The sequence below is a fragment of the Zootoca vivipara genome, chromosome 10 (assembly GCF_965207765.1).
Source record: "Zootoca vivipara chromosome 10, rZooViv2.hap1.1, whole genome shotgun sequence".
NCBI lineage: Eukaryota > Metazoa > Chordata > Lepidosauria > Squamata > Lacertidae > Zootoca > Zootoca vivipara.
In genome coordinates, this window is record NC_142593.1 from 40,638,379 (window position 1) to 40,666,126 (window position 27,748).

A 27,748-nucleotide genomic window follows, 5' to 3' on the forward strand; every position below is an offset into this window, starting at 1 on the left:
ATTTTATGTACTTCTTACAACTTTCATAATGGCCCTCACAATAGTATTGGGGTGCCTAAAATGACCAATGGATATGAAGTATATACAGGCTTGCACAAGCACCTTACATGAGGTTCATTCCTCTGAGATTTGCTCAGGAAAACTTCAGTGTTGACTGTGCTAATTGTATGGGTGCTTTGCTGCAATTCAATCACGGCCACAGAGTGTTAGCTGCTGAAAGTGTCACCAATGCACTTTCAGGCTGTACTTGCGTATTTTTGATAAAATACAATTACTGAAAATGTCAAAATCTTTGCTAAATTGTCAAGCTCACCTGTATGTTCTTACATCCAAGTGTGACAAAACCATGTATTTCACATGTATTGTGAAACTTTTGTCCTGGGCACCAGTTCAATCTGCTAAGGAAACAGGGTGATGTGTATCTGCAATGTCATCAAAAGGAAACTCCTGCACTGTAGCAGGCTGCAGTTGTGTACAGTACTAGATGAAAGATTTAATTCCAATGTACTTTCAATGTAAGAGGGGGAAAAGAACACTGTGCAGCAGGGGAGAACAGAAAATACAGGGTGCATTGCCAACATTCACACCAATGCACAAAAGTCCACTTTGATCATGAATATTGTTTGCAGTCAATTTGTAACCATCATAAAAGCCATGATGGTACTATTTTTGATTTGAGGGAATTAGGGAAAAGCAGGAAGTGTTAAACTTTCTCCTTCCCTTAATGTCAAAAAGCACAGGGCAGTGTGATTATTGCATGTCAAAAAGCACAGGGCAGTGTGATTATTATGTAGTGTGTTCTATAACGCACAAAACATGATCCTAAGTTTTTATTAAGTCTTTTTACAATAATTTACAACAGTTCCTTGTGGCAAACTAGTGTTATTTCACACAACCATTGAACAGACCAGCAAAAGAAGTAATTCAAAAACAAATTAAACTTCTGTATGTTTATCCCAATCACCTTTCCTGAACAACAGGGGGCAGAACATTAACAATTTCTCAAACATTTTAAAGTTACAATCCTAAGCACATTTACTTGGAAGCAAGTCGCACTGAAATCACAGGGATTTAATCAAATAAATGTGTTTAGAAACCAGCCAGTTTCACACATAACCATCTTGTTTGGAAGATTTAGCATGGTAAATTAAGAATGTTGTTCCATGACAGATGGTAGCCTCAATCCCATGACTCATCCGGTGCACTTATATTTGATGCTGCAAATCCTCCACCTCCTCCGCTGTGGTGATTCTCTTTGCCATGGTAAACCTACATTAAATCAAAGTTGAGCAGATTTCAAAACTATATATTGCAATGAGAAGGTATACAACATGATTGCTTTTCTTCTTTTTATACCTTAGAAAGTACCTGCCAGATTCTGGCTGCCCAGAGATCAGAAAACCTATAGCCATCAGTACTGAACCCCAAATATTCTGAAATAAACAAGCTCTATAGTTCACTTCCACATTTGTGGTTTGTGCCCCTGAACAACCAGGTGTGCAGCCTGGGAGTCATTTTGGACTTGCAGCTGTCCATGGAGGCGCGAGTTAATTCTGTGTCCAGGGCGGCTGTCTACCAGCTCCATCTGGTACGCAGGCTGAGACCCTACCTGCCTGTGGACTGTCTCGCCAGAGTGGTGCATGCTCTAGTTATCTCCTGCTTGGACTACTGCAATGTGCTCTACGTGGGGCTACCTTTGAGGGTAATCCAGAAACTGCAATTAATCCAGAATGCGGCAGCTAGACTGGTAACTGGGAGTGGCTGCCGGGACCATGTAACAGAGAGATCTGCATTGGCTCCCAGTATGTTTCTGAGCACAATTCAAAGTGTTGGTGCTTACATTTAAAGCCCTGAATGGCCTCGGTCCTGTATACCTGAAGGAGTGTCTCCATCCCCATCGTTCAACCCAGACACTGAGGTCCAGTGCCGAGGGCCTTCTGGCGGTTCTCTCATTGCAAGAAGTGAAGTTACCAGGGCCGGCTCTAGGTAGACCCCCGGTGGCACGGCGAGCCAGGGTGCCGCGCGGAAACCATGCTGTGCCCTGCAAGGGCGCCGGAGCAATCTCCACCCCTCAGCGCCAGGGCAGCCGACCGACTCGAGACTGCCCTGGAAGTTACAGGGAACCAGACAGAAGGCCTTCTTGGTAGTGGCGCCTGCCCTGTGGAACGCCCTCCCATCAGATGTCAAGGAAATAAGCAGCTATCCTATTTTTAAAAGACATCTGAAGGCAGCTGTTTAGGTAAGTTTTTAATATTTAATGCCATATTGTTTTTAACACTCGATTGGGAGCTGCCCAGAGTGGCTGGGGAAACTCAAGCCAGATGGGCGGGGTATAAATAAATAAATAAATAAATAAAAGTTCTCAATTTATCTGTTTAATTTGTATTCAGAGATATACTACATTACAAACTGGTCTTGTGCACAATAGCCCTAAGAAAATGACAAACTATGCCAAAACTCAACTTATAGCAATACCATTGATACTTTCATTTGGTAAGTTGTCAGATACAAATTTACTTACTATACATGCAAATACATGTTACCTTCTTGATAACTGCAGCATGTTTATGTCTATAGAGAACCTGAACCTATGGATTGTTGCCATTACACAGAGTGCTCATATCACCAAGAGAGTCCTGTAACAATATGAAGGCTTTCTATGCTCCACTCAAGATATTATATTACTGCTGAGAGATTGAAAACTGGCAACACAGAGGCTTTTTGGAGTAAATGCCACAGAGAAATCTCCAACACAAAAACTAGTTTTTAACACCACATTAAAGGGAGTTAATTCCCGTTCCCACTGCTAGTTTTAGCATCTCTAGGCAAGTGATAAACTTGTTTAAACTTACATTAATAAACCAGAGCCTTAAGAAAATAGCATCTGTATACAGAAAACCCCTGAGCCCCTGCCCCACTCTGGCAAATATGATGAGCTCCCACCCACCTATGATCTAGAACCTGAAGTAACAGATTGCTTCTAACCTCACAGGAAACAGCAGAAAAGCACTGTTTGCTTGCTTCTGCTGCATATGCCTGTTCCCCGGGAAGAGGTGTCTGCAGAGAAAGCAAGCAGATGTCTTTTCTCCCTGCATCCCCAGGGTGGGAGAATCGCTTAAGGAAGGCTGATCCTTGGAAAATGGGTTATTTCCCCCCTCCCCCTGGAAACACATGCTGAGCAGGGGTTAAATTTGGCTCAGGTTTGCTGAATGCAGCTCTCAGGGTGAATAAAAAAGCAAGTTTTTGAAAGGATCAGCTTTCCTGTTTTCCCTTTTTTCTAGGAAGCACCACTTACTTGTGCAGCAGCTGAAACAACCTTTAACAGAGGGGCCCTTCAGAGAGCAGTTTGGCAAACTCTTCTCTGATGCGCCTCCCACTCATCTTTAACAGAGGTGGTGCTGCAGAGAGTGGCTGGGTAAACTGCTCTTTGAAGCACTCCCCCCGTTTATTAAAGCTTCCTGGAGTGAGATGTTAAAATGGGGAGAGGGGGCTGAGGTGCTTCAGAGAGCAGCTTGTTTAAAAGTGTTCAATACCCTAAAAACTTTCAAGATTACCCATTATCCAAAATAAAGTTTTCGGCTCAATCATTATCAGTGGTTCTGCTTAAGATTTACCTTTCGAGAGTCAACAGATGCAAACATGTTTCCTCTTGGACTGCTAAAACCAATTCCACCAGAAGTACAAGCAATCTCTTCTAGCCACACTGGCACTTCTTGCTGAGCCTTCAAAGAAATGTGATAGTGTGTCATTGGTTTTGTGACTTTCAGTTTAGTAGTAACAATAAAAGCAAATTTCCAGAACAAATAACTTACATCTGCAAGCACTTTGACTAGAGGCTGTGCAATAGGACTGTCTGAAGTAGGATCAAAGAAAGAAGTTGCTTTGCCAATATTACCACAACGCCCAGTTCGTCCAATCCTATGAACATATTCATCAATTGTGGAAGGAAGATCCAAATTTATGACATGTTGAACATTTTCAATATCCAGACCTCTTGCTGCCACTGATGTAGCAACAAGAACAGGGCATTTTCCAGAACGAAAATAATAAAGAGCTTCTTCTCGCTCTCTCTGTTCCCGATCACTGTAAATAGAAAAATAATTACATCTCTGAGTGAAGTTCAGCGATTCTAATACACAAGCAAACAACACCAGCAAGATTCTTCTTCAAATGCATATTTACCAAGTTAAATATGTCACTAAAAGCTAATATGCAATGATAAATGGCAGGAGGGGCCAACTTTGCAGATATTTAGGGTAATTCAAAGTTAATTAAACAAAAGCATATCTCATATTTCAAAAAACAATGTTTTATTGACTTTGTATCAAAATACACAAATAAAAGTTAAAACCATTTAGAAGATCATAATCACTTCAATTCAGAGTCCAGCCAAGATTTATACTCCCAAGATTTATACTTTATTTATAGGCCTTTGGGTACAAGAGCTCCAGACTCTTCACTAGCTTCAAACTGGGTGGGGAGCTGTGGCACTCCTTTCTGTCAAGCTGTCAACAACTGGAAATATTCAGGGCAGCAAGAACCTCACTACTTTTTTAGAATTTTTGAGAAGCTGAAAACATTATTTTTTTGGGGGGGGGAGAGTACCTACCCTTTTCCAAGCTCAAAAGTGTATGAATCTCCACTAGGTTTGAAAGTGGCAAATGTGTATGAATCTCCACTAGGTTTGAAAGTGGCAAATGTGTATTAATATGCATGTAACGTGCTGGTAATTTTGCTTCATGTACCAAGCTGGGAGCAAAGAGTACATTGAAAAAAAGCAGCTGAAGTCCAGTATCATGCCATACTTTTGAGTTTCTGCTCAGATACAGCACAAACCACTGCTGCTTGTCCACTTGTGGCAATGTTGCCTTACAAGAAAAACAGGCATGCACAACTGTTTAACAAGTCTTTTGCTACCAACCTTTATGCATGGGAAGTAGCCATACATCCAAAATAAAACAGGTAGTAAATTCAGGAAGAAAGAAATGAAACCAACTGAGAACGTAGGTTTGGATTAGTATAAAGACCATAGAGTTAAAAGTCCAGATCCAACTGCAATCTAAAATGTTGAAAGCAATAGAGAGAGAAACAGGAAAACAAACAGTTGTAAAGAAGATACCTTGTGTAAGTTGCTTGTGTCATGTGCTCTAGCCTACGTACTGTTGAAAAGATTTCCTGTGTGTCTTTGGGCTGGTTTGGTACATAATACCTATAGAAGTTTAGCCAAAACTCTTGGCAAATAGTCAGGGTTTGTTCTTGGTTTTGCTTTTGTAACCTGTGTCTACTCTATATTCATTTTTTGCGGGTGGGGGGAAACAAAACCTCCTCAGAGCAAGTCTTTCACATAAGAGAAAAGGAGAATTGTGCCAACAGTGTGACATCCACTCCAACAATATTTGATTAAGTGAGGCATTCTATCCATGACCCAATGACTTATGATATGGTGCTATATGGATAAGCCTTAACTAGCTTCCCTCCCCTTCTACAACCAGGAGGTAGCATACTGATGAAATAAGTTTCACTTTAAAGAAACTCATCTCAGTGTTATGTTCAAACCAGAGATGACTGTTCCAAAACTCATGGCATGAAGCTTGTTTTAAACAAGCATCTCTGATGGGAGCATAATTCTAAGCTAAATTACTTACCGGTAAAAAGTAAAAATATCAGAAGCCCTTCTCCTTACTGTATGGGAGGAAACGGGAGTGTGCACGTTAAGACTTTTTTGCTCAGGGTTTTGAAATGAGCACAATCCAATAAACCGTGGTATGGTACAAGGTGCAAATGCAGTTTTCAAGTCATCTAGATACACAGAAAATTCTGCATTGCACCCTACTATGGAATGGTGCACCTACCAAGTTATGCAAGCCCAGAGGTTTGAAACAATGCCTGCATATTTTTCTGTGTTTGAAAAAGACCACTTTAGAATTGACAAAGAAATGATATGTCAGGATACTTTTTTGTTGTATGGAATAGCACACTAGTTGTACTGATAAATATATCCCCATATGTTTACCCTGAAGCTGAAAAAGAACACTATTCCAAATAAGCTGAAGCCACTAGTCTCATACCTTACAAAGCCCTTCCTGAACATAAAAAAGCTACCTCAAGTGCATTAAAGACATGCTGCTACTTCATTAAGACAGCATACTTCTGAAACCAATACTTTTATATAGTGTCTTGAGGCTATAATGAACTGGCATCTCCTTACTAAAGAATGGTAGGATAGATTGAAAATAAGGGCAAAGTAATATACACTTCAGGCAATAAAAAGGGCAAATTGAAGGTTAGGATAATTATTAAGAACAGACATACCATATAATGGGGCAAGTAAAGAACCATTTTGCCCCGATGGAAGGAAAGAACTTTTCTCTCTTTAAAATAATAATAATAATAATAATAATAATAATCAATGCAGTTAGCTATTTGAATGTCACCAGCTTATAGGGTGCTTTAAAAGTAATTGAATCATGATTGACTATGAATATATACTTACCCATGAATACTTGTTGTTGCTATGTTTTCTTGGCAAAGGAAGGTTGCAATAAAGTCTGCTTTTTTCTTAGTTTCCACAAACACCATGGTTCGCTTATCACCTTTATAAAGACAGACATAATGTTAAGATATATCTATTCAAATAAAATAGTAAATCAATAGCTTTCAAGTGCCAGTAGTAATTCTGATGCCCATATTAGTAAGATTGTTAAAAATCTAATTTCTTTGTTTTTCAGTATTTTACGTTAAGCTCCCAGACATTTACTCATCCCAGCTTTTCTCAAGTAACCCTCCTTAAAATATCATCTTTAGCTTTAGATTGAGAGGACTGCTTTATTTTCAGCTTTTTGGACAATGTTTAGTAATTTTAGGCATTTTATGAGTAATAGTACTTCACCATATAACTTTCTACCATTTGGCACAGAGTACAGCTACATGCTTGGAATGAATGAAGCCAGTAGTTTCTAGTAATCCCCACCATACTATATTAAGGAAAGTCCAGCTGGATCTGGTTAAGGGTCCACCTAGTCCAGCATCTCACAGAGGCCAATCAGATTACTCTGGGAAGCCGAGAAGCAATCTATGAAGGCACATACACTCTCACTCTCTCCTGTTCTGGCTCCCCAGCAACTGGTACTGAGAAGCATGCTGCCTCTGAAATCTTCAGACAGTAACAACTAGTCATGGTAAGATGCAAAAGCAAGACTTGTAGCCTACACAAATAGGTTTTAATGGACACACAGCAACCATCTTAAACGTTAACCAGTATAAAGTCAAATAAAAGCATAGAAAAAATACAAAATTCCAAATTGCACTTCCAATTATTTCTGTAATAGCTAGACAAACAGACAATGGATAGTAGAATGACTGGCAGTGTTTCAGGAAAGGACAATATTTTTTTATGAGATCAGGGTGTTGCAAAACCCTAAAACCCAAGGCCAATCTGAAAAGTAAAACACCTCTCTCATTAACTTCCTAAATATAGCAATCTGGATTAAGCAACATTATACTTTTTTTTTTACTACGGTACAATCCATAAATAAGGTTTATAGTTCATGGTTCTGCTCTCATAAAGTTGTATCCAACATTAGACACATTCCAAATAGGCCCACTGAAGTTAGAATATACCCACTGAAGGTCGTGGGCCTAAGTAAACTTGGTTGGCAACAATTAATAGTTTTCCATACACAACATTTCAGATTCCTAAATATTTTAGGGAGAAGGATACAATTTGCACAAATCTATTCCAAATAAAAATAAGAGTTATTTTACTGATGAATAGGACAATTTATACTTTTAGCCCTGATTTCACCCTGGTCCAAAAGTTTGGTTTGACCAACCAGCAGGCTATCTTGTATCTCTCTAATGATCTCATCTACACATTCCACATAGTACTTTTTTAAAAAAAATCCACTATACTGTATTGCCCAGTTCCATAACTTTTTGGTTTCAAGGGGCCTAAGAGCTGATGACTAAAATGTAACAAAAATCTGTATTGATTGGTTACATTTCATTATCTTTCTAAGAGACCAGTTACAAGGTATAGTGGTACCTTAGTTTAAAAATTTACCGTAATTCGTTCTGGAGGTCCGTTCTTAACCTGAGGTACCACTTTAGCTAATGGGGCCTCCCGCTGCTGCCGCACTGCCGCCATGTGATTTCTGTTCTCATCCTGAAGCAAAGTTCTTAATCCAAGGTACTATTTCTGGGTTAGTGGAGTCTGTAACCTGAAGTGTCTGTAACCTGAAGCATCTGTAACCCGAGGTACCACTGTAGTTACCTGTGCCGTTGAGAATCTCAACAAGCTTCTCTCTCTTGTCATACTGATTCACTTTAAGTATTGTCTGCTGAACATCACTGCAGGCTCCACCTACTTGTCCAACAACAACAAATAAGTACTCTGCCTTCAAGAATTCTCCAGCTAGCCTTTAAAATGAACAAATAAATCAAGTTAACTTGGAAGTAAGAGTTAAGTTTAGGAGAATCAGAGAAAGCTTGGATAGTAAGGTGTTGTTCTAGTGCAGGCATCCCCAAACTGTGGCCCTCCAGATGTTTTGGCCTACAACTCCCATGATCCCTAGCTAAGAGGACCAGTGATCAGGGATGATGGGAACAGTAGTCCAAAACATCTGGAGGGCCGAAGTTTGGGGGTGCCTGTTCTAGTGTATATGTAAGAAAGCAAAAGTTAGCTTTCAGCCAGCTAGTTCTACAAAACACATTTCTATGTTCATATTATACGCAGTCCACCATGAAAATGCATTTTCCAATACTGTGTTCTGAAACATAACCAACTTGCACAATTGACAGTGACTCTTCATATGAGTAACAGTCAAATAAATGTCTCTTGTATTAAATGCGCAGGTGTTGACCTTTTGGAAAAACTCATGTTGAAATGTTCTCACTCTTATTAGTGATTTAAAATTTAGGATTCATGTTTTTAAAATGAACATACCCACTGGTGGAGGAAGAGGAGTGCAGGGAGAGCGCACCGCCCCCAGCAGCGCGATCCCAGTAGGGTGCCATCGCGGCTGCCCCCCCCCCCCGCATGCTCTCCACCCCCCAGTGCCAGAGCATGAAGCTCTGCCACTGAACATACCTCTGGATTTCTTCGGGAAAAGTGGCACTAAACATTAGTGTTTGGCGTTTTTCCTTTGGTGGCATGCCTGGAGATGAAATTAATTTCTTCATATCTGGGCCAAATCCCATATCCAGCATACGATCAGCTTCATCTAACACCAAATATTGTAGCTTGCTCAGCCCAATCTAAAGAAAATTAAAGTTAACCCCAAAATGAAGAAAACTGACTCCACAAACTTAACATGGTAGTTTTTTTAAAAAAAAATGGTATCTGCAACACTGTCCATCCTATTCCCTTCGCTATAACGCTCAGCATAATTAAACTCCACATGAAAGTATACATTAACTTCTACAACATGGTTGCCACCTAGCGGCAGCAGTAGATTCCAGATGTCAGGCTGCTACATTTAGACAGGAACTGATTCACTTCACACACAGTACAGCTACATCAGTGTTACCCACAGAAAACTCCACTACTTACTCCACTAGAGTTCTATGACAGCAGATGCTTCTGCAAGAGCATATTGACTCGAGATTACAGCTAACACATGCACATTTCAGCAGCAACCTTGGTAAGCATTGTATTTTATCACAGGGAACCAAGTTGCAAACAGCAACTGTACACTGTACATCTGAAGGCAGCCCTGTTTAGAGAAGTTTTTAATCTGTGACATTTTATTGTATTTTAATCTTTGCTGGAAGCCGCCCAGAGTGGCTGGGGAGACCCAGCCGGATGGGCGGGGTACAATTATTATTATTACCAACATAGATAATTTAGTAATGTAATACAGTAAGAGCACAGCACTTGTTCTTCTGCCTAGGTCAGTGCTAGGCCAACCTTAACAAAATACTTTATATTTGTTTTGTGCCTATCTGTCTGACCGCTTGAAGTAAATCAGTGCCATAAAGGCAATTAAAATGTATTTCCATAACACTTAGTTGATGGGTCTCCAATTTTAAATTTTCCGTGTTTTGTTCTAAATATTACTATAAACCACTTGGTTTTTTTAATTATATAGTGGATTATCAATATTTGTTATAATGAGAAAACACTTCAATTTATGAAAAAAACATTAGCACACAGATCTCACCTTTTCTCTGCCTATGAAATCCAAAAGCCTTCCAGGGGTAGCACACAATATATTACAACCTTGCATTATCTGACGAAGTGAATAACCTGTTTGTGTTCCTCCATAAGTCACAACTGGTCTTATACAAGTTCTAGACACAAGAAAAAATATTGCATTTCTCATTTAGTGATAATAGTGAACACATTTCAATGTCTCAATGCCCACTTATTGACATAACACCATGGCCTTAACAATTAATATAAAATAAAAAGAAGATAATGCAGCTTTGTTATCTCCTGTACTACAAATTTAATCTATTTATCGAATATAAAATCCCCTGAACAACTACATGCCCGTTGTGCATTTTAACAGTGCTTGAATTCCACATGATGAGGAAAACTCACAGAAAATGCAGGGAGACTGTACTGCAGGAGTGTTTGATGGATTGAACCCAAAGTTACATGATCACATTTTAAACACGCCCTGAATTTGCAAAAAGCATTTTGCTAATCTGATATTGGAATCAAGCAGGCTATTTACTCTTTTAAAAAACACAGCTATCAATATTTGAACAAAGACTGTTGAATAATTTATGAAAAAAACAAATATAATAAAAAACAAATATAAGAAAATACAACACAATGTCTGCTCCATCAAGACTGAATTCCAGAAGAACATTAAGATATATTGCATGGTAAAGATAACTCTGTCACTCTAATAAGATGTTAACCATTTTAAGTATTGCTTATAGAACAGAGGTTTGACTATATAGGAATAGAATCTGGGATATCTAAATATATCCAATATTAATTCATACTGGAGTCAGTATACGAGTTCCTGAATGGTTATTACTTTTACACATCAGTATGATGTAGCTGCTGTGGGGTCACCTGTGGTTTGTTTGCGAGAAACAAACCACAAGCTCTGGTGTGCACATCAATGCTAAGCCAATGCTCTGCTTTGGTTTTCTCTTATGAAATACCAGAGGAGGGTTCCACGAATAAGCAGTATGTATCAGCATATATCTGCAATAAAACAGACCATGACTTTCCTACAGATCATGTCTCAATGCTTTCAATACTACTTTTTATTTCTGATGGGAAGTTTCAGGTGTTTACATTGCCTTCCATAGACCAATGCAAACAGGCCTAGTAAGTGCATTCTTATAGGGTCAGATCCATATTTAACATGCAGCTTGTGGAGGCCATTTGCTATGATGTTTAATTTTCAAGAACACATTCAGAGTCATGCAAAGCTGGTAATAGGCCCAGGCCAAATTGGAAATGTAGGTCCCATTTAACCAAAGGCCCCCCTTTGCCTCTACCGGGGTACTTGGGAGTAGGCCTCCTCAAAATCATGGGCCTATGCCAACTGGCCCACCTAACTCCCCCTCTGTTTTTGCCCTCACATGTTTATCATCAATTTCCCCTTTTTCAGTACAGTATACATATTTATGAAGAAAGCATTTTGCTCATGTCAGAGTAATAAGAGTCAGAAAACATTTGGCAACTTGCTTTACCACACAGCTTCACATTTCACCACACCAACTTGGCGGGGCTTCCTTAATTACACAAACAGCACTTTTACAAATTCACTTACTTACTGAACACACACTACTATCTTTGAGATTTAGCTTGTTCAAACACTTACCCATGTGCAAATTTTCTTGATTCCAGAAAGATCTGGTTTATCAGTTCTCTAGTTGGAGCTACAATTATACATTCTGGTTGTTGCTGTTGTTCAAATTGACTGGCAGTAACTCCATCACGCATCATATGAGCCAAAATTGGTATAAGAAAAGCTGCCTAAAGGGTAAATATATTATAGTTAACAAGTTTCTCACCCCCCAAAAAAGGAAAACCCCAGGATATGTTCTCTAATCTCAGTGTAAAGAGGCCTACAGAAAGGGAAAATAGCAGAACATGTTCATAAATAACTAGGTGACTATGGTCCAGCATCTTTCTTTTCCTATCAATCAATAAATAAATACATTTCTGGGAGGCAAATTTAGGATAATTCTTCCTTGAATCTTTATTCCAAGTCCTATAATCAAAGCACAATACATCAATATACCAAAAATGAGGCTGTTTATTCACTTTAGATTCACCTTTGCAATTCAAGAAATCTTCAATAAAAAATACTTTTTTAAAAAAAAGATGGAACTAAAGTAAATACCTAAAGGCAGCAGCAAAGGAGCTGTATTAAAATGTTGCAAGGCACCACAATGGAATACTGTCCATTATGTGTTTTTAATGCTATCTGTAACATGCTTAAAGTAGGAAAAACCCAATTTAGCCTGATAAAGTGTTTATTAAGTGAAAACAACTCTTTTCACAATGAATATAGTTTCTAGTATTTCTAGAAAGTGACACTTATTTTCTTATGTTTGTACGAAGCCAACTTTTTTTCTAATAGGTTTTCATAATATAAATTAAGATGAGTTATAGGCACTTCAAAAATACATTTTTAAAAGACAAAACCATAATGGGATTTTGGTTGGTACCCAAACATACTCAACATTCATAGAGAATGTATTTTTGTTGACCCACCATTTAAGACTCTCACAGTTCATTAATGGATCCCTACCAGTGATTCAGAAATCACCGCTTCAAGTCCATCTTGGGAATGGTTTGAAGTGCCAAGACAGACTCACCCACTGGGCCAAGTCAATAACATTAAATGCTATAAATCCAAGTGTCAGATTATTATTACGGCCTCAAATCCTCCACCTCAAATAGCAGAATCCATCATTTTATACTTACTGTTTTCCCAGATCCTGTCTGGGCACATGCCATTAAATCACGTCCTGCCATTATAATAGGAATGCTGTATTTCTGCACTGGAGTAAGTTTAAGATACCCAGTTCTAGCAATGTTCTTCATTAATGTTGGACATAGATTAGCTTCTTCAAAGGTCTAAGAACAGAATGGACATGTTAAAAACAAATAAAATTGAGAAAGCTAAGCAGATCAATACTAGCATCAAAAAAGCACAAAAAGAACATAAAGTAGCATTTTCTTGTTATCCCTAGCAACAAATGAGTAGAATTTAAGTGAATCAGTAGGTCCTTAAGTACTGTCCTTGAAATACAGAAATGTTTTTTTAAATAAAAAGGCAGTTCAAAAGTTTTGCACTGTCTCTGGAATAGCAAGGCAGAGGCTAAAAAACATCTTTTCTAGGAGAAAGAGTACCATAACCCAGGACTTACCACTAGCTCTCCTTATGTGTTCTTATTTTTTTTAACGCAACCTGCAACCTCAAAACTGAGCAGGTGGCCAGACTTAATGATACCTCTAAACCAAGGACCTTTGGATGAATCCATTCTCTTTATTAAAATAGCAAAGCATTTGTAAACTGTAACTATTCACTGCAGTTTGCAAGACAGGGGGCTTCCTGCAGATAGCATCTCACCAGGAGGTCCATTCTATATTATGTAGGAAGCAGACCTTTAGCACGGCAGCTTAAACTCTTTGGAACTTCCGGTTACACACAACAGCTGCAGTCTCAATGCCTACTGAAGACACCCCCCCCTTTTCAACAAGCCTTTTCAGTGAAAAAGTCTATCCCAGTCTGTATCAGCTTTGAAATGGTTTATATATGTCTTATTGTTTATGTTTTTATTGTTCAGATGTTTTGAACTATTTCATAGGATTTAATTCATAAATAAAAGCATGTTATTGAGGGCTTCCCTAAGCATTTTTGTATCTACATAGTCCAGAGAGCAATATAAATGTAGCTAATCAATTACAGGAACTAATTTTAACACTTTAAGTCTTACAGATTCTTTTTGTATAACTATTTTTGAAGTTTATAGGATGAAGTGGGGCTGGGCAGAGTAGGGCATGGATCCACTTTTTAAAAATAAAACAAAATCAGTTATGTCACTATATTTCTGAAATCAGTAAAGGAGAAAACAGGTTGCTGGTACATGAAATTTCTCTTCAAATCTGCAGAGTCTGGCAAAAAGAGCACTGTACACACAATGGTTTCTTTATATGGCATCCCTGGGCATTTAAAAATGACATGACAGAAAACTGTAAACGCAGCACAGGACACACTAGTAGTTACCACTTCTTTCTTTTAACCTTGTAACATAAAATCAACTGCTAGTACAGCTGAAACCAATCAATAGCACTCAGTGTGAAAGGTGCCTTACAATGGACTTTCTTCACATTAATATGAGGTGAAAGGATTACAGTTCTAAAGAGTTCAAGAAGAAAATCTTGACCTGCTAACTTCTTTAAGATCAAGAAAAAACAAAAATCAAGTTGAATTAAGTAGTTCTTTTAGAAGTCAAAGCAGCAAGTGAGCCTATGACTATAGTCCAATATTTAAGTAAGTAGATCGGTATCAAACAACCCAAAACTTGGTAACTTTGCACAACTGTTCAGTCTCTTGAGACTAACGAAGTTACTTGTTAGAAATATTTAAAGCAGTAGCACTAACCAGTATCGCTGGTGGGGGGTCATGTCCTGAAACTTCCACAAGAATGTTATCATATTTGTCAAAGTTTATCCCTGTCTGGTAATGTGCAAAGATGGCTTCTTCTTCTTCTGGTGGTGGTGGTGGTACGTATGTCACCTTTGGACCTACAAATAGAAGAGTACAAGTTAAATTTAATCCTTAAGAAGCAAGTGTGCTAGCTATACAAAATTTATCCATTTCGTTATGTTTTGGGCAACATTCACCAATGTCTGCTTGCTTGGTACACTGGAAATCTGCTTGCAGAATGCAATTTCCAGTTTCAATACTCCCCCTTCAACCCCCACAATCTGCTCTAGAGGATCTCCCAAACTCTGGAACAGATTTTGGGGGCACATTATGAGCTGCAGGGAGATAGATGAAGAATAAGCCCCACTGTGCCAGTACATGTCTACAAGCATTTATTTGGATGCCACCATCTGAGCACAGAATTTCTAGTAACATAAATTATGGGTACAACACAACCATATCTTCATTTTCACAACCATCACAATCATTTCGTGACAATGCTTTTCAGATTGTTTTACATCTCCAATTATATGCACTATTTTAAATGTATGCATGACAAGAAAACAGTATTGAATACTGGCCGTAATAGTAAAACTAATCAAGAGTGGGAATAATTGGTGATTTGAGAATGGACCCACACAATTAAATAATTAAATATATTACCTATCATTTTTGAAAGTACTATGATATTTAAAACCTTTTTCTGTGAAAAAGCAAAAAAAGAAATAGCCACCTGAAAGTGTGACATCTGGATGTAATCACAGCCATTTAATTTTGATTCCCCAAAGGAAGGTAGAAATGCCCTAGATATTTTGGTCATAATATGCCATTAGGTATTTTAAAAGTTAAAAGCGGGAGCTGTCTTTATGTTCATGAACATCAGTAATCTATCAATTTTCTTAATATCTCTTGCCACTTAATTTGCTCTAATTTAACATACCAGCACCATCACCTGCTTCTGAATCACCATCCGATTTCCTCATACCTTAAGTGAAATGAATGTTTGGAAGAAAACACTATCAGTAGAGGAAGGAAACAGTCAGATATTTTTAAAAGTTGCTGATATCTAAATAATTTTTTATTATTGCAATGTGCATACTGCTTTTCATTCAGAGAATACAGAACAATTTACACAACAATTAAAAAATACAACACAATTAACATTCCAGAAAGCCATTATCACTAAATTCAAAACTGAAGAACTAGTATTAGCAGCTAGGAAAATACCACAGTGAAGAGTCTTTAATTGTTAGTGAAAGCATGTAACAGTTTGTTGCCACCTCTCCACAGGGAATAGGTAGTTGCTGCTACAGGGAATTCCTGCTAATATAAACCAGGTCATAGTACAGCCAACAGGCCATTTCCATAGACCTTACTGACCAGGCTGGAAAAGTAATTTCTTGATTAACCTAGTCCTGAGCTGAACCTGTTAAAAGGAAATTCCACACAATACATTACACTAGTCCAATCATCCAGTTACCAATCCATGGATCAAGCTATTTCTGTTCAGTAACTGGGCACAGTGATCAAAACCAGTAGGTGCTCCTAGTTACTGAGGTCATCTGGGCCTCTAGTGACAATGATGGCTCAAGGACCAGCCCTAGAATGCTGGCCCCTCCCTTCCTTCCCATCCAAAACAAACAAGTTCCTCACTTGCTCACAGGGTCTCCATCTTATCAGGATTCCCTTTGAGTTTATTGGCCCTCATCCAGGTACCAGCATGGCTCCTCTAAACTCAGATGTGCTAGAGAAGTAGAACATTAGCAGCATACTGGTGCCTCAAATCTCCTCAGATTCACTTTCAATGACTTTAAACAGATGTTAAATAGTATTGGAGACAATGTAGTATCTTGTTGCCCCCACTCCCATTATTACTTTCTGGAACCCAACATGCAGGAAGGAGTGGAACCACTAATACAATACAGTGACTCCAACACCCCATTATCACAGAGTCAGTCATGGACAATACCATGGCTGAAGGTATCAAAAGCTGCAGAGAAAATCAAAAGTAGAGGATCCAGTAGCTAAGGAATCAGGAACCTAATATGAGAGCCAGAAGAGGGAATGGCCTGCACACATGTATACCCTCTACACTTACAGTGACCTCCTTCAAGCACCATATCTTTCTTTGCCCATGGTCACTGTAACAGGAGCATCATACCCATTCTCCCCCTGCTCTCCTTTCCCAGGTATATCCCAATCCAGACTCCCAGCCTGTGAACACCCAATCGCACACACAAACAATGCTATACTTCACACACCCAAAAATATATCCAAAACTCAATCGCACCAGACACATACCTCTTCCAAAACCTCCAATTACTTCTTCGTTGCTTCCTTTGTAGCCACCTGTTTAAAATGTTGAAAGGAATTGCTAAAGATAAAGCAGTTTTAACAATACAATTTAAAAGGATTGGGCAATTATATTGCAGATCCTTGAGCTAGGAATTCCAAGTGAGCAGATATGGGACTTGGCCGGATTGAGACAGATTATCAGGGACCAAGGTGAGTAATGAACAAAACAGTTATGCTTAGAGACAAAAAAATGTCAAAATAGGAATGTATTTATGTGAACAGTGGATTCTTACCTCTGCCTCCTCTGCCTCTATTTTCAGAGTCACCTGAAAAACAAATGCATAATTGGAAGAATGTGGTTACAAATGAAGCGCAATGTAAAACCAATCACCAGTCAATTTAGTTGGTTTCTAGATTGTGCATGTCTATAATCTACCATTTTAGTCACATCAACTGCCAACAATTCCATGCAATTTTGAAATCAATACGACCAGAGAAACAAAGGGAATAAAGCCAACTATATATATCAAATTTCACTTTTAATTCTTACCAGTTGAAGCACCAAACCCTCCTCTTTTAGAACCAAATCCACCAAAAGTCTGTCTTCTATCTTGCTTCTCATTTTCATCATCTGTTATAATTGAACCCAAACATAAGGATTTATTCTGTTTAACAGGTTGAAAAGGTTTTCATGCAATGGTAGAATATTTTAAATGTTAAAAGCAACTTTTCAAAAATAGCACTCTCCAGCCCACATGAACTACTAGTATTTAAAAAACAACTATTAGTATTAAAAATACATCTTACCAAGTAAAACAATTATAATACAGACTGATATTAAATTAATAAAAACTTAAATCATACCTACTTGGCTCAAATACTGAAAAAGTGTATTTTTGAAAGTGTGGAGTTCATAGTTCACCTTACATTAATTACTAAGGATAGACCAATTTGAAATAAACTTGTACTGTGGTTCTTTTCTTTTATTCTTATAAAATGCATGGGTTTAAGTTATTAAGAAACACTGCCACATTTTCTTCACACCACCCTTATGTATGCGAGTTCTCTCCCAGATGTGCACTGAGATATTTCCCCCTATCTCTTATGCTCATTTCGCCATGTAATCCTTATCCTGTTCTGGTGCAACATTACAATTTAAAAAGTTTATATACATCTGGGATAAAAACAAATCTTGGTCTTAATCTGTTTGTAACTAATGACTCTTAAAGACAGTGAGTACATGTAAAGGTTTTTTTCCCTCCCCAATAAGAATATTTCTGTAAGGTATTTTTTTTAAAAAAAAAATCTTAACCATAAAACCCATCTGACATTTTCTCATTTTTAGATTGAATAATTACATTTTACTTGGTTACCAACACAATTAAAAACTATAGAGCTTACTTCCAAATCGCCCAAATCCTCCTCTGCCAGATCCTCTTCCACCCCTATTGCCACCAGCACTCATTCCTTGAGAACAAAAATACAACAGTACTTGATCAATAACTTTCTGATCTTCAAAGAACTTATGTTCCAAAACCAGCAAGGAAGAAAAAAGCAAGCATGGGAATTCTAAGCTTTGTTGTTTTTAGGGCTTTACCTCCTCTCCTAGGAACTCCTCTGTTTGACTGGCTTTCTTGATCACCATCATCAACGACTTCTATGACACACAAAAAAAAATAAGCAATAAAAAATTCTGAAGATACTTAAGGTTCTTTTAAGGATGTAAGCAAAGCTTACATTTATCTTTCAATTTATTAAAAAAAACAGGTGTTTGTTATTATTAGATTTGTACACCACCCTTCATCAGACAATCACAACTTATTTCTCTATACCAAACATGTGCAAATATTATTGTACTATTGGTGGGGTTATTATTTCCTCACAAAAGTGAAAGAAAGCACGCTGAGGTCCAGAGCTGTGTAAGGCTTTATGGTCAAAACTAGCACTTCGGACTGAGCCTGGAAACTGATAGCTAAGCAGTCATGTCAGAATTGCTGCTTTATGTTCAGACCGTCCCACAACAAACAAAATTCTGGCCAAATTCTGCATTTTCCAAACCATCTTCAAGGGCAGCCCCATGTATAATACATTGCAGTAATCCAACCTAGGTTACCAGAGCTTAGAAAACAGAAGTTAGGCTGTCCCTGTCCAGACAGCCATCTAGAAAAGTATCATGGTCAATATTATCAACAGTTACTGAAAACTCAAGAATTAACAGGGCACACTCCTCCTGTCCCTCTCCCAACAGAGGTAATCATATTAGGCAACCCAGGCAGTTTCCATGGTAAAACAGGGGCTATGCAGTATGTTATAACTGTCTTGCTTTGTATTTAGTCTAGAAAATATATTTTAATGAGATTTTAAAGTAAATCAACAGATAGATGAGTCTGAGGAGGTTTGCAACTGTACCTCTCTCAAAGCTTGGAAACTTCCTTTCTTCAAATCTATTTCCAGATGTAGCTGTAGAAAGCAAGAGAAAGGTAAGCATTCTACAATTCCATTCACTTACATTTCAAAGCAGACATGAATATTTTAAGTAGCCCTGAGGAATATTAGCATTTATTCCCAGAATTTCTATCCCTCACTAGTGCCTGTCCTTCCCTCTTCTTAGCCAATTGTATCCACTGGCCACCTAGCATTAATACATAATTAATATGGCAGAGAAACAGGTAAAGTCAAATGACTATATTGCATGCCAAAAGTAAACTGCTTATTTTCTACTTTTTGATACATTTTTAGCACAACCCAATGCACATCTACTTAGAAGTAAGCCCTACTGGATTCAGTGGGGCAACTCCCAGGTAAATGTCCATAGGGCTATAGCCTCAAACTGATATTTCACTCCCCCTCCCCTGCAAAAAAGACCCTACAATACAAGGCAATGGTTCCCAAAATGTGGTCCACAGACCACTAGAGGTCTACAAGTTTCATCCTGGTAATCTGCAGCATGTCTGCATTAAATATTTAGGTTGATTTTAATTGTATCTTTATTTTTATTGCATTACAAAAAATAAAAGCAGCAATTAAATTAAATGCAATTAAGTTGACACAATGTATTAAAATTGCTACAACTGGCAGAAAAATCATTAAGTGGTTCAACAAGACCCTAAGCAATTTTCCAGTGGTCCATGGAGGGAAAGGTTTTGGAACCACAGGTAAAAGATATACAGACACATGTTTCAGTTGAACCAGAATTAATGCTCGAAGCATCCTCATATTAAGCATTACACTGCTTTCACTTATCATGATTTACATTTACCAGTAAGAATATCTTTTTATCAAATTACACTATCAGTTCTCTCACGAAATGCCTTCATTTTTATCAAATAACTTTATGCACACTAGAGCTTTTTCAAAGTCACTGAAGTAATTAGAACTATTTGACCAAGTTAGTTCAACATTTAAAGGTGTGGTTAGGATTAAGATAAAATTGCAGATGCCAGCAACTACCAGCACCTGCATGTGATAAACACAAGTTTGACCAAACAAACTACCTCGGTTTCCAAAACTCCTTCCACTTCCAAATCCACCTATTGGTTTGTCTTCTCCATTTGGTTTTCCACCAACACCTGGCAAATGTTAAAAGATTTGTTTACCACAGGCAATTACTTTCTTTACTTTGTTTAGATATACAGTGGTACCTCGGTTTAAGAACAGCCCTGTTTACGAACTATTCGGTTTACAAACTCCGCAAAACCAGAAGTAGTGTCCTGGTTTGCAAACTTTACCTTGGTCTAAGAACAGAAGCCGAGCGGTGGAAGGGCACCGATGGCAGGAGGCCTCATTAGGGAAAGCGTGCCTCGGTTTAAGAACGGTTTTGGTTTAAGAAGTGACTTCCGGAACGGATTAAGTTCATAAACCAAGGTACCACTGTACTCAAGACTGTTCAGTATGAACTAGCTTGCATAAGATGGTAAGCCATTGTGCAGGCTCCCAGAGGGCCCTGCAGTCACTTTGCTCTTCAGTTGTCCTTTTCACTGTCAAGCTGTGTTGAACTGAACTAAGACAAGGTTTACAGCTTGTGGTTAGCAAGAAGAGAACTATGAACTCTAGCTTTAGCTCAGCACGGTGCAGCAGTAAGGACTGGTAAAGAGCAAAACTGCTACAAGCTCCTATGAGAGTCCAGACATTTGTGTGGCCTCAGCAAAGTCAGAGTTTGGCCTACTGTGTGTTGCAAGCCTGTTCTATGGCTCAGTTCAGACACTGATGCAAAACAATTACCGGTACTCACATCACTGCAATGCTTCCTTATTACAACACATTGCTAAACTTTGATCTAGTACTAACAGCAGAGATTAGCACCCAACTTGTGTGCCTGTCTACCCTTGCACTGACCAAATACCCAGTACTTCCATCCTTTGCTAAGTGGGAAACTTGCTTGCACTTCTGACCATTATTTAATGTTATTTCTGAATGCAGCCAATTGCCTGCATTTAGTTGGGTCTTATATTGACTTAATACAGCCATTTTTCTCTTCCCTTTACATAACCCAGGATTTTTTTTTGCAACTAACACTACAATCCTAATGTTTGCCTACTCAGAAAGCCTACTGAATGCAATGGGGCTTACTCACAGGTATATGGGGCTAGGATTGCAGCCCAGGTATCCCTTCAAACTATGATGAATGGCTTCCAAACAAGCCAAACTATGAAGCCAGAGCCTAAAACTGGCATTATAAGGAATAGTGAGCTTCCAAATTAACTACGTAATGACTTATTGGCTAATCCGTGCAGTTGTTCAAAGGTATATGTGTGCACACCTGGCTCACAACACAATGAAAGAATTCACTAAGTATCTCTTATGCTCTTTCCCATACAAAGTGGTGTATGTAAATGCTCTAGGCCAGGAGTTGAGACACTCTGACCCGCATACCAAAGGGATCTCATCTTCCCATCTGGCCAGCAGTCATTCTCGCTACAGCCAAAATTAGGCTTCATAAAACTCACCTAGTACAGCTGATCAGAGGCTTTTTTCCTAAACTAAACACTGCATGGGTAGCCATTTCAGGGGAAATGTCACAGTTGACATGGTGATGGATGAAAAGGTTAACCTTCTTTCACCCTGTACTGTGACTTCTGTCTCCCAAAAATCGGCACCCCTGTTAAATTTGTACAGTATTGGCTCCAATAAGAACACCTTTTCCTAGCCTAATTGTATAGAAAAGTGAGATCAATGTGCAACACTGGATGTGTGGGTGCATGCATGCTATGTGTGTTTGCATGTATAACACAATGTAGGGTGGCCCACCCATGTTAATTTAGACCATGCCACCACTGGCATATGGCCCCCAGAAAGTTGGTCATTGGGGAATGCAGCCTCAGACTGAAAAAGGCTCCCCACCCCTCCAACAGGCAAAGAGAATTTTTAATTTTAAAGTGTTCAGGGAAGTATCACAGCATTACTCATGGCCACAACTGTTTTCCAAAACCACCACACATGCGGTGAAGACATAGACCAACATTAAGTTACATTACTGTGCCCTATGAAAAACAAAATGTGTGCATGCACAACATTAAGAGACATATTTAGAGAGCCCAATACAATTTATATTTCCTGGAACACAAATGGGAATATACAGAGATATATACCTCCAAACGTACGACCCCAAGGAGCTGCATTTTCAGTGGAACCACGCCCTAAAAATAAGTTATTACGTTGGATATTTTGAAGATGTTCATAAAGTACATATTCAAAAGTATGGTTAAATATTAACAGATCTGCTGAAAACTCAAATACTTATGAAAAGGGAAGTATAAAACTATTGACAAGCTGGCAGTGGTTCAATGCACAAACTTTCAAAGGACAAAATATAATAAATTATACTGATATAACTTTCTGGCTTCGCATATTAAGTATTGTAAAGCATAAATACCCAACAAAACATCTATTTACCTTTATCCACTATTCTTTATCCAATACCTTTATCAAATATTCTTAGGGTTTAATTTAACTATTATTCTTTTATTGTGCTGAGTATTTAAATATTAAATATTTAAATATTTAAATATTCATGCAATTAAACATCTTAGGAACTAAATTCACATTGGTTGCAATAAACACAAGTAATTATCCATAAACTGCCACAATGGGGGCATTCTCAACTAAAAGTATAAATATCTGACTATTCATTCAGGGGGGAAATCCTAGATGAATGGACTTTTTAGGACCAACAAAAAATCAAAGCAATGTGCAGATTACTTCACAAAGCCTGTTCGTTCTCCAGGTGCAACCTAACTCAGTATGCAGCACACTTCTACACGTTTCCTTAGAAGTGTTCAATGAAGCTTTGGACTGTAGCTCAAGTCCACAAACTATCTCTACATTTTTTAAAAGTGCCGATTCATGTAACATCGTGCAAATAGGGGCTGGTACTAAATAAATAACAATAACTCTTCTTACAGAACATGGAGGGAGAAAACGGAGTTTCATAAGTCTGATCTTTTTAAGAAGCAAACATAATTTCTTCAAAACTTAAGTTTCATCTCTAGATCAGGCATAGGCAAACTCCGGCCCTCCAGATGTTTGGGACTACAATTCCTGTCATCTCTAGCTAACAGGACCAGTGGTCAGGGATGTTGGGAATTGTAGTCCCAAACATCTGGAGGGCCGGAGTTTGCCTATGCCTGGTCTAGATGGTAGCACTGATTGTAGGTTGCTGGCTACAGTGTTCCAGACTAATCAGACAGTAGTTTTTAATTACTATTTTTCTTCTTAATAGAAGCATTTAAAGTAATATAGGTAGCAGACTTGGTACTGTAGAAGAGGAATTTATTTTCCTTTTTTCAAAGCAGGAAAATTGCCTCCAATATATTTCTTGCTGCTAATATATTTCCTCTTAAAAAAGTAAAAAATTCTTTTCTTCACCATTACTGTTTTATTCAATTGCAAATTTATGCAGACCAATTAAAAAGGATCAACAACTTATATTTAGCCTAATTCACTCTACAACCCAGCTGTAGAGCTTTCAAACCCCTCAGGTGAACTTAATTTCAACAATACCATAATTAAACTCATAATTAAACTCATGTCAACCCAATTTAACAGGCTTCAACTGTTAGGAACACATGACTACAAAGTTATTGGTACCAGCTTTTTTTCTAGATAGAATATTCCTTTTTAAAGTCCTTATCACATACCTGGGGGGGTTGCATTCTGATTGAAATTGCATGAGGTTTCATTTGCTCCTGTAGACAAGCTGCCCTACAATAAAATAATAATTTTATTATTTGTACCTCGCCCATTTGACTGGGTTGCATGAGGAATTAAGACCATGCTGGAACTACTATACCAACCATTCCCCCATCCCAAGAATAGTTACTAGAGCCTTGCTTTTAACCACTCAACTGGTCACCAGAGGATTTCACAGTCACAGTTTAAACTTTTTCGCAGAAGGATGGAGTGTCCAAGCCTTACTCTAGCAACCCACAATGTGTCTATGCTTGGCATGGAGGACACTTTCCCTACTCCCTGTTTAATATAGCAGCCAAGGAAAACTTCTGTAGAAAGAGATGGAGTATATGATGCCTCCAGCAGTCTATTGTGTTTTTATATTTAAATATTTCTTTAATCAACTGATATCCCACCCTTCCTCCTAATGGAGCCCGAAGTGGTAAGACTCCTCATATGCATCCAGCAGGCAAACCTTCTGCATGAATAGCAGAAAAACAAGGCATGCTAGTAAAGATGGGACAGAGCCATCTGTGCATTTGACACCAACCTAAGCATCTATGCTAGAAGCATGCAAGGCACAGCAGCCCCCTGCACATCCAGCCCAAGTACAAGCAGACTGACTTGCAGCAAAGACACAAATCATTCCTGCACTGCACATGTAGAAAAATTAAGCCTCTTCCTGCATGCTCAGCATATAAACATAGAACTGCTCACATGGATAGTATAGTACTGGATCAACTAATCCATGAAAAAATATCCCCTTCTATTCCATGAATGTTCAAGCCACCATCCACATAACAGATGCTTGGGGCAGAGGGAGAAAGAAGAGGAAGGAAATAATTCAAGTGACAGCGAAGTTCAGAGACAAAATAACAAGGCAATAGCTCAATCCTCTGCATGCTTGCTAGTAACCAAATCAAAATCAAATAAAAGTGTCTCATTCTTAAGTTAACTTTGTATAGAAGTGCATCCTAAAGCTGCATCCAAAGAGCAGCTTCCGACATTGCTCAAAACAGCAAAGTGAAAGTACCTCAGAATTAGGCTTTGTCTACACGTGTAGCATAAAGTAGGACTGAAGTACAAAAGTAGAATAGCCTGTGCCACTTCAAAGCAAACCCTTTTCTGCTAATAAGAAGGAAGATGACTAGGCCAGAATATCTCTTCTTAATGTACACTACAGTTTACTTCCAGGGGAGATCAATTCATATTTTCAACATGAAAAACTATTAATAGCTTCACTGTACAGTGGCATTTCACCCTACAACCCCCTTTTGTTGCATGAATAGACCATGCCTTACAAGACAATGCCGTTCTATACTTATATCAAACCTCCCTATATTTAATACGGCTCACTCTAAGGTAAGCATGCACTGGGTTGCATGACTAGCATAGGCCAGGTTGTAACACAATTAACCATTTGGACTGCAAGCACCCACACCAGTACTAGTGGCCTATCTGGACTTCAAACCACTAGCATAGGAGCTACTATAATCCCCCAAAAGGAGATAAAATTTAAGCACCAGGATTCAGAGCAGCAAAATTCTGACTACAGCACCTTCTTTCTAAATCACTGTTAAGTTGTAACAACTTCCTAAAAAACATTTTGAAGTGTTTTTTGCAAACCACTTTAAAGTCAAGCAGTTTGTCAGTGTTATCAAAACAAAACCAATAAATAGAAACACGGTACTCTCTAGTGGCTCTTAAAAAGTCTGGAGCTCAATTAGCAGAGTTGCCATGAGTCCAGAATTTCCCAGAAACAGCCAGCAATCGGCTCTTGGAAGCAGCGTCCGGGCGGAATTCGCTGAAATGTCTAGGGAAATATGGCTGTATGGTAACCAATGTAGTCAGTGTCGTTTTTGGCCATTTTTCTTTAAAATATTTCAAAAACTTCAAAAAATTAAATTAAAAGCTCAAACTTTCCTGTCTGGATTTTCACTTTTTGAAATATGGCAACCCAATGGAATCTCCCCTCCCATTTTTTGACCAACCCACTCACACCCAAAGAGACACATTCACAGGACTACAACGCAACGGGTATGGTGCCCAGAGACGAGGAGGAACTGCATCCTTCTCGGTGCTAGTCCACCTTGGTGCTAGTCACTCATCCTAGTTAGTGGACTCCCAGAGCCACTCACCAGCTTTTCGAAGCTGGGCTGAAAGTGGGGCAAAGTACTCCGGCCACCTCCGCCGCCGCTAGTGCTGCTCCTGTTGTCATCTGTGATCTCCTCGTCCCAGTCTTCCTCCTCCATAGCGGCACCCTCAAGATATAACCTACTCCGAATCGGCCCTGTGATTTGGGAGAGGGGGGGGGTGGAACAAACCAAGAACACGTAAAACAAGAGCAGCGGAGAAAGCGGACTCTCTTGAGCCCCAACGCCACGTTCGCATCACCTCAAACTGAACTACATGGGCGTAGCCAAGGGGGGCAGGGAGAGGCAGGTGCCCCCCAAATACTTCTCCCCCCCCCGCTAACAAAGTCTTGCTACGCCCATATCCACCCCGTGCAAAGCCTGCCCCCCCCGGGTTCTTCTCCCCACACCTGTCCCAGGCCAACGCCCCTTTCCTCTGCCTTCTCCCTCCGGCTTCAAGCAGCCCGCCACGAGGCGGGGCCCGGGCGACGGACCTGTTCCCGCCCAAAGCGCGGCTCACCGACTACCGCTACCCGTCTCCTCCCCGTCGGAACGGGATAAGGGAGGCCAGACCGTTAACCCCGCCCAGCGAGCGCCGGCCGCGCGACGGCTCTTTTAACGCCTCCCCTGACGCGAACGGAACGCCTCGTCACCTACTAACCAGGCAGCACGTGCCGCAGCTGCCGCCGCCGCGGCTCTCGCTGCTATTGCTGCTGGACCTCCTCAGCCCCTCCCCCCCCTCCGTATGCGCGCGCGCACTCGAACTCGCCGCGCTGCTCCAGCCCCTACCGGGGCTCCGGTCACGTGCCGCTTTCGCCTTCGCTGCCTTCATCACCTCCCCGCGCCACCCCACCAATAGCAGGGCCGCTGGGGCTCAGGAGAGCTGCTCAAGGCGCGGGAGGGGAGGTTAGGGCAGTAGCGTAAAAAAAAGGAGCTCCCAGCCTGCGCTTCTGACGTACCGAACCTCACCCCGTTCCTTTTTTTTTTTCCTGCGAGAGTTGCGGTTTGTCGCCGCCGCCGCCGCGCGCATTCAAGGGAGAAAAAGACGAAGACTTTGCCCTCAGGGCGTTTCCTAGCAAACTTTGTGAAGGGTTTTGTTTTTTGTTTGCTTGCTTGCCTAGGAATGCAATCGACGCAAAGCGATCAAACACACGTATGCTTTATTTGGAAATCAAGCCCCGTCGAGTTAAGCGGGGCTTGGTGCATCCGCTCTTAGTTAAGTGTCCATAGCACCGCAAAGCCTTTGTCCTTTGCCAGCTTTCATGCTACTGCTGGTGGTTTTGGTTTCGTTTCTTTTATTCCTGGAAAAACGAAAGTCTCGCTGTGTCTGAAGTTTCGTTACTTCCTTCTGCCTCCCCACAAAACAGTTCCACTGGCTTCCGGTTCATGCTAAGAAAACTTGGGAGTTCGTTCCGCCCCATCGCAGGAAGGGTGTGCGTGGTCGTCCGAGGCAACAGGAGGGGGCGGACACCTTGGTGCTAGCTAATTATTTCCAGGACTGAAAAGTTCTAACTTTCTTGCCTT

General features: G+C 39.6%; 1 protein-coding gene across 5 annotated transcripts; it reads right to left on the minus strand.

Moving 5' to 3' along the window:
- Positions 1–815: 815 nt before the first annotated feature.
- Positions 816–27,582, minus strand: DDX4 (DEAD-box helicase 4). Of its 5 annotated transcripts, none has more exons than XM_035100459.3 (22): positions 27,184–27,582; positions 26,231–26,382; positions 24,062–24,125; positions 22,514–22,561; positions 20,420–20,494; positions 19,335–19,385; positions 18,523–18,582; positions 18,327–18,392; positions 17,476–17,556; positions 17,219–17,251; positions 16,932–16,979; positions 15,571–15,615; positions 14,586–14,728; positions 12,902–13,054; positions 11,790–11,944; positions 10,161–10,290; positions 9,089–9,255; positions 8,273–8,418; positions 6,494–6,593; positions 3,813–4,083; positions 3,615–3,722; positions 816–1,269 (listed from the first exon to the last, which is right to left on the minus strand). In XM_035100459.3, the coding sequence occupies exons 2-22, from the start codon at positions 26,342–26,344 to the stop codon at positions 1,180–1,182; spliced, it is 2,148 nt and encodes a 715-aa protein (XP_034956350.3). In that variant the 5' UTR covers positions 26,345–26,382; positions 27,184–27,582; the 3' UTR covers positions 816–1,179. The 5 variants fall into 5 exon arrangements, with proteins under 5 accessions (XP_034956350.3, XP_034956348.3, XP_060136281.2 ...); XM_035100457.3 differs by lacking the exon at positions 27,184–27,582 and adding an exon at positions 26,886–26,971; XM_060280298.2 differs by lacking the exon at positions 27,184–27,582 and adding an exon at positions 26,878–26,971.
- Positions 27,583–27,748: the final 166 nt, after the last annotated feature.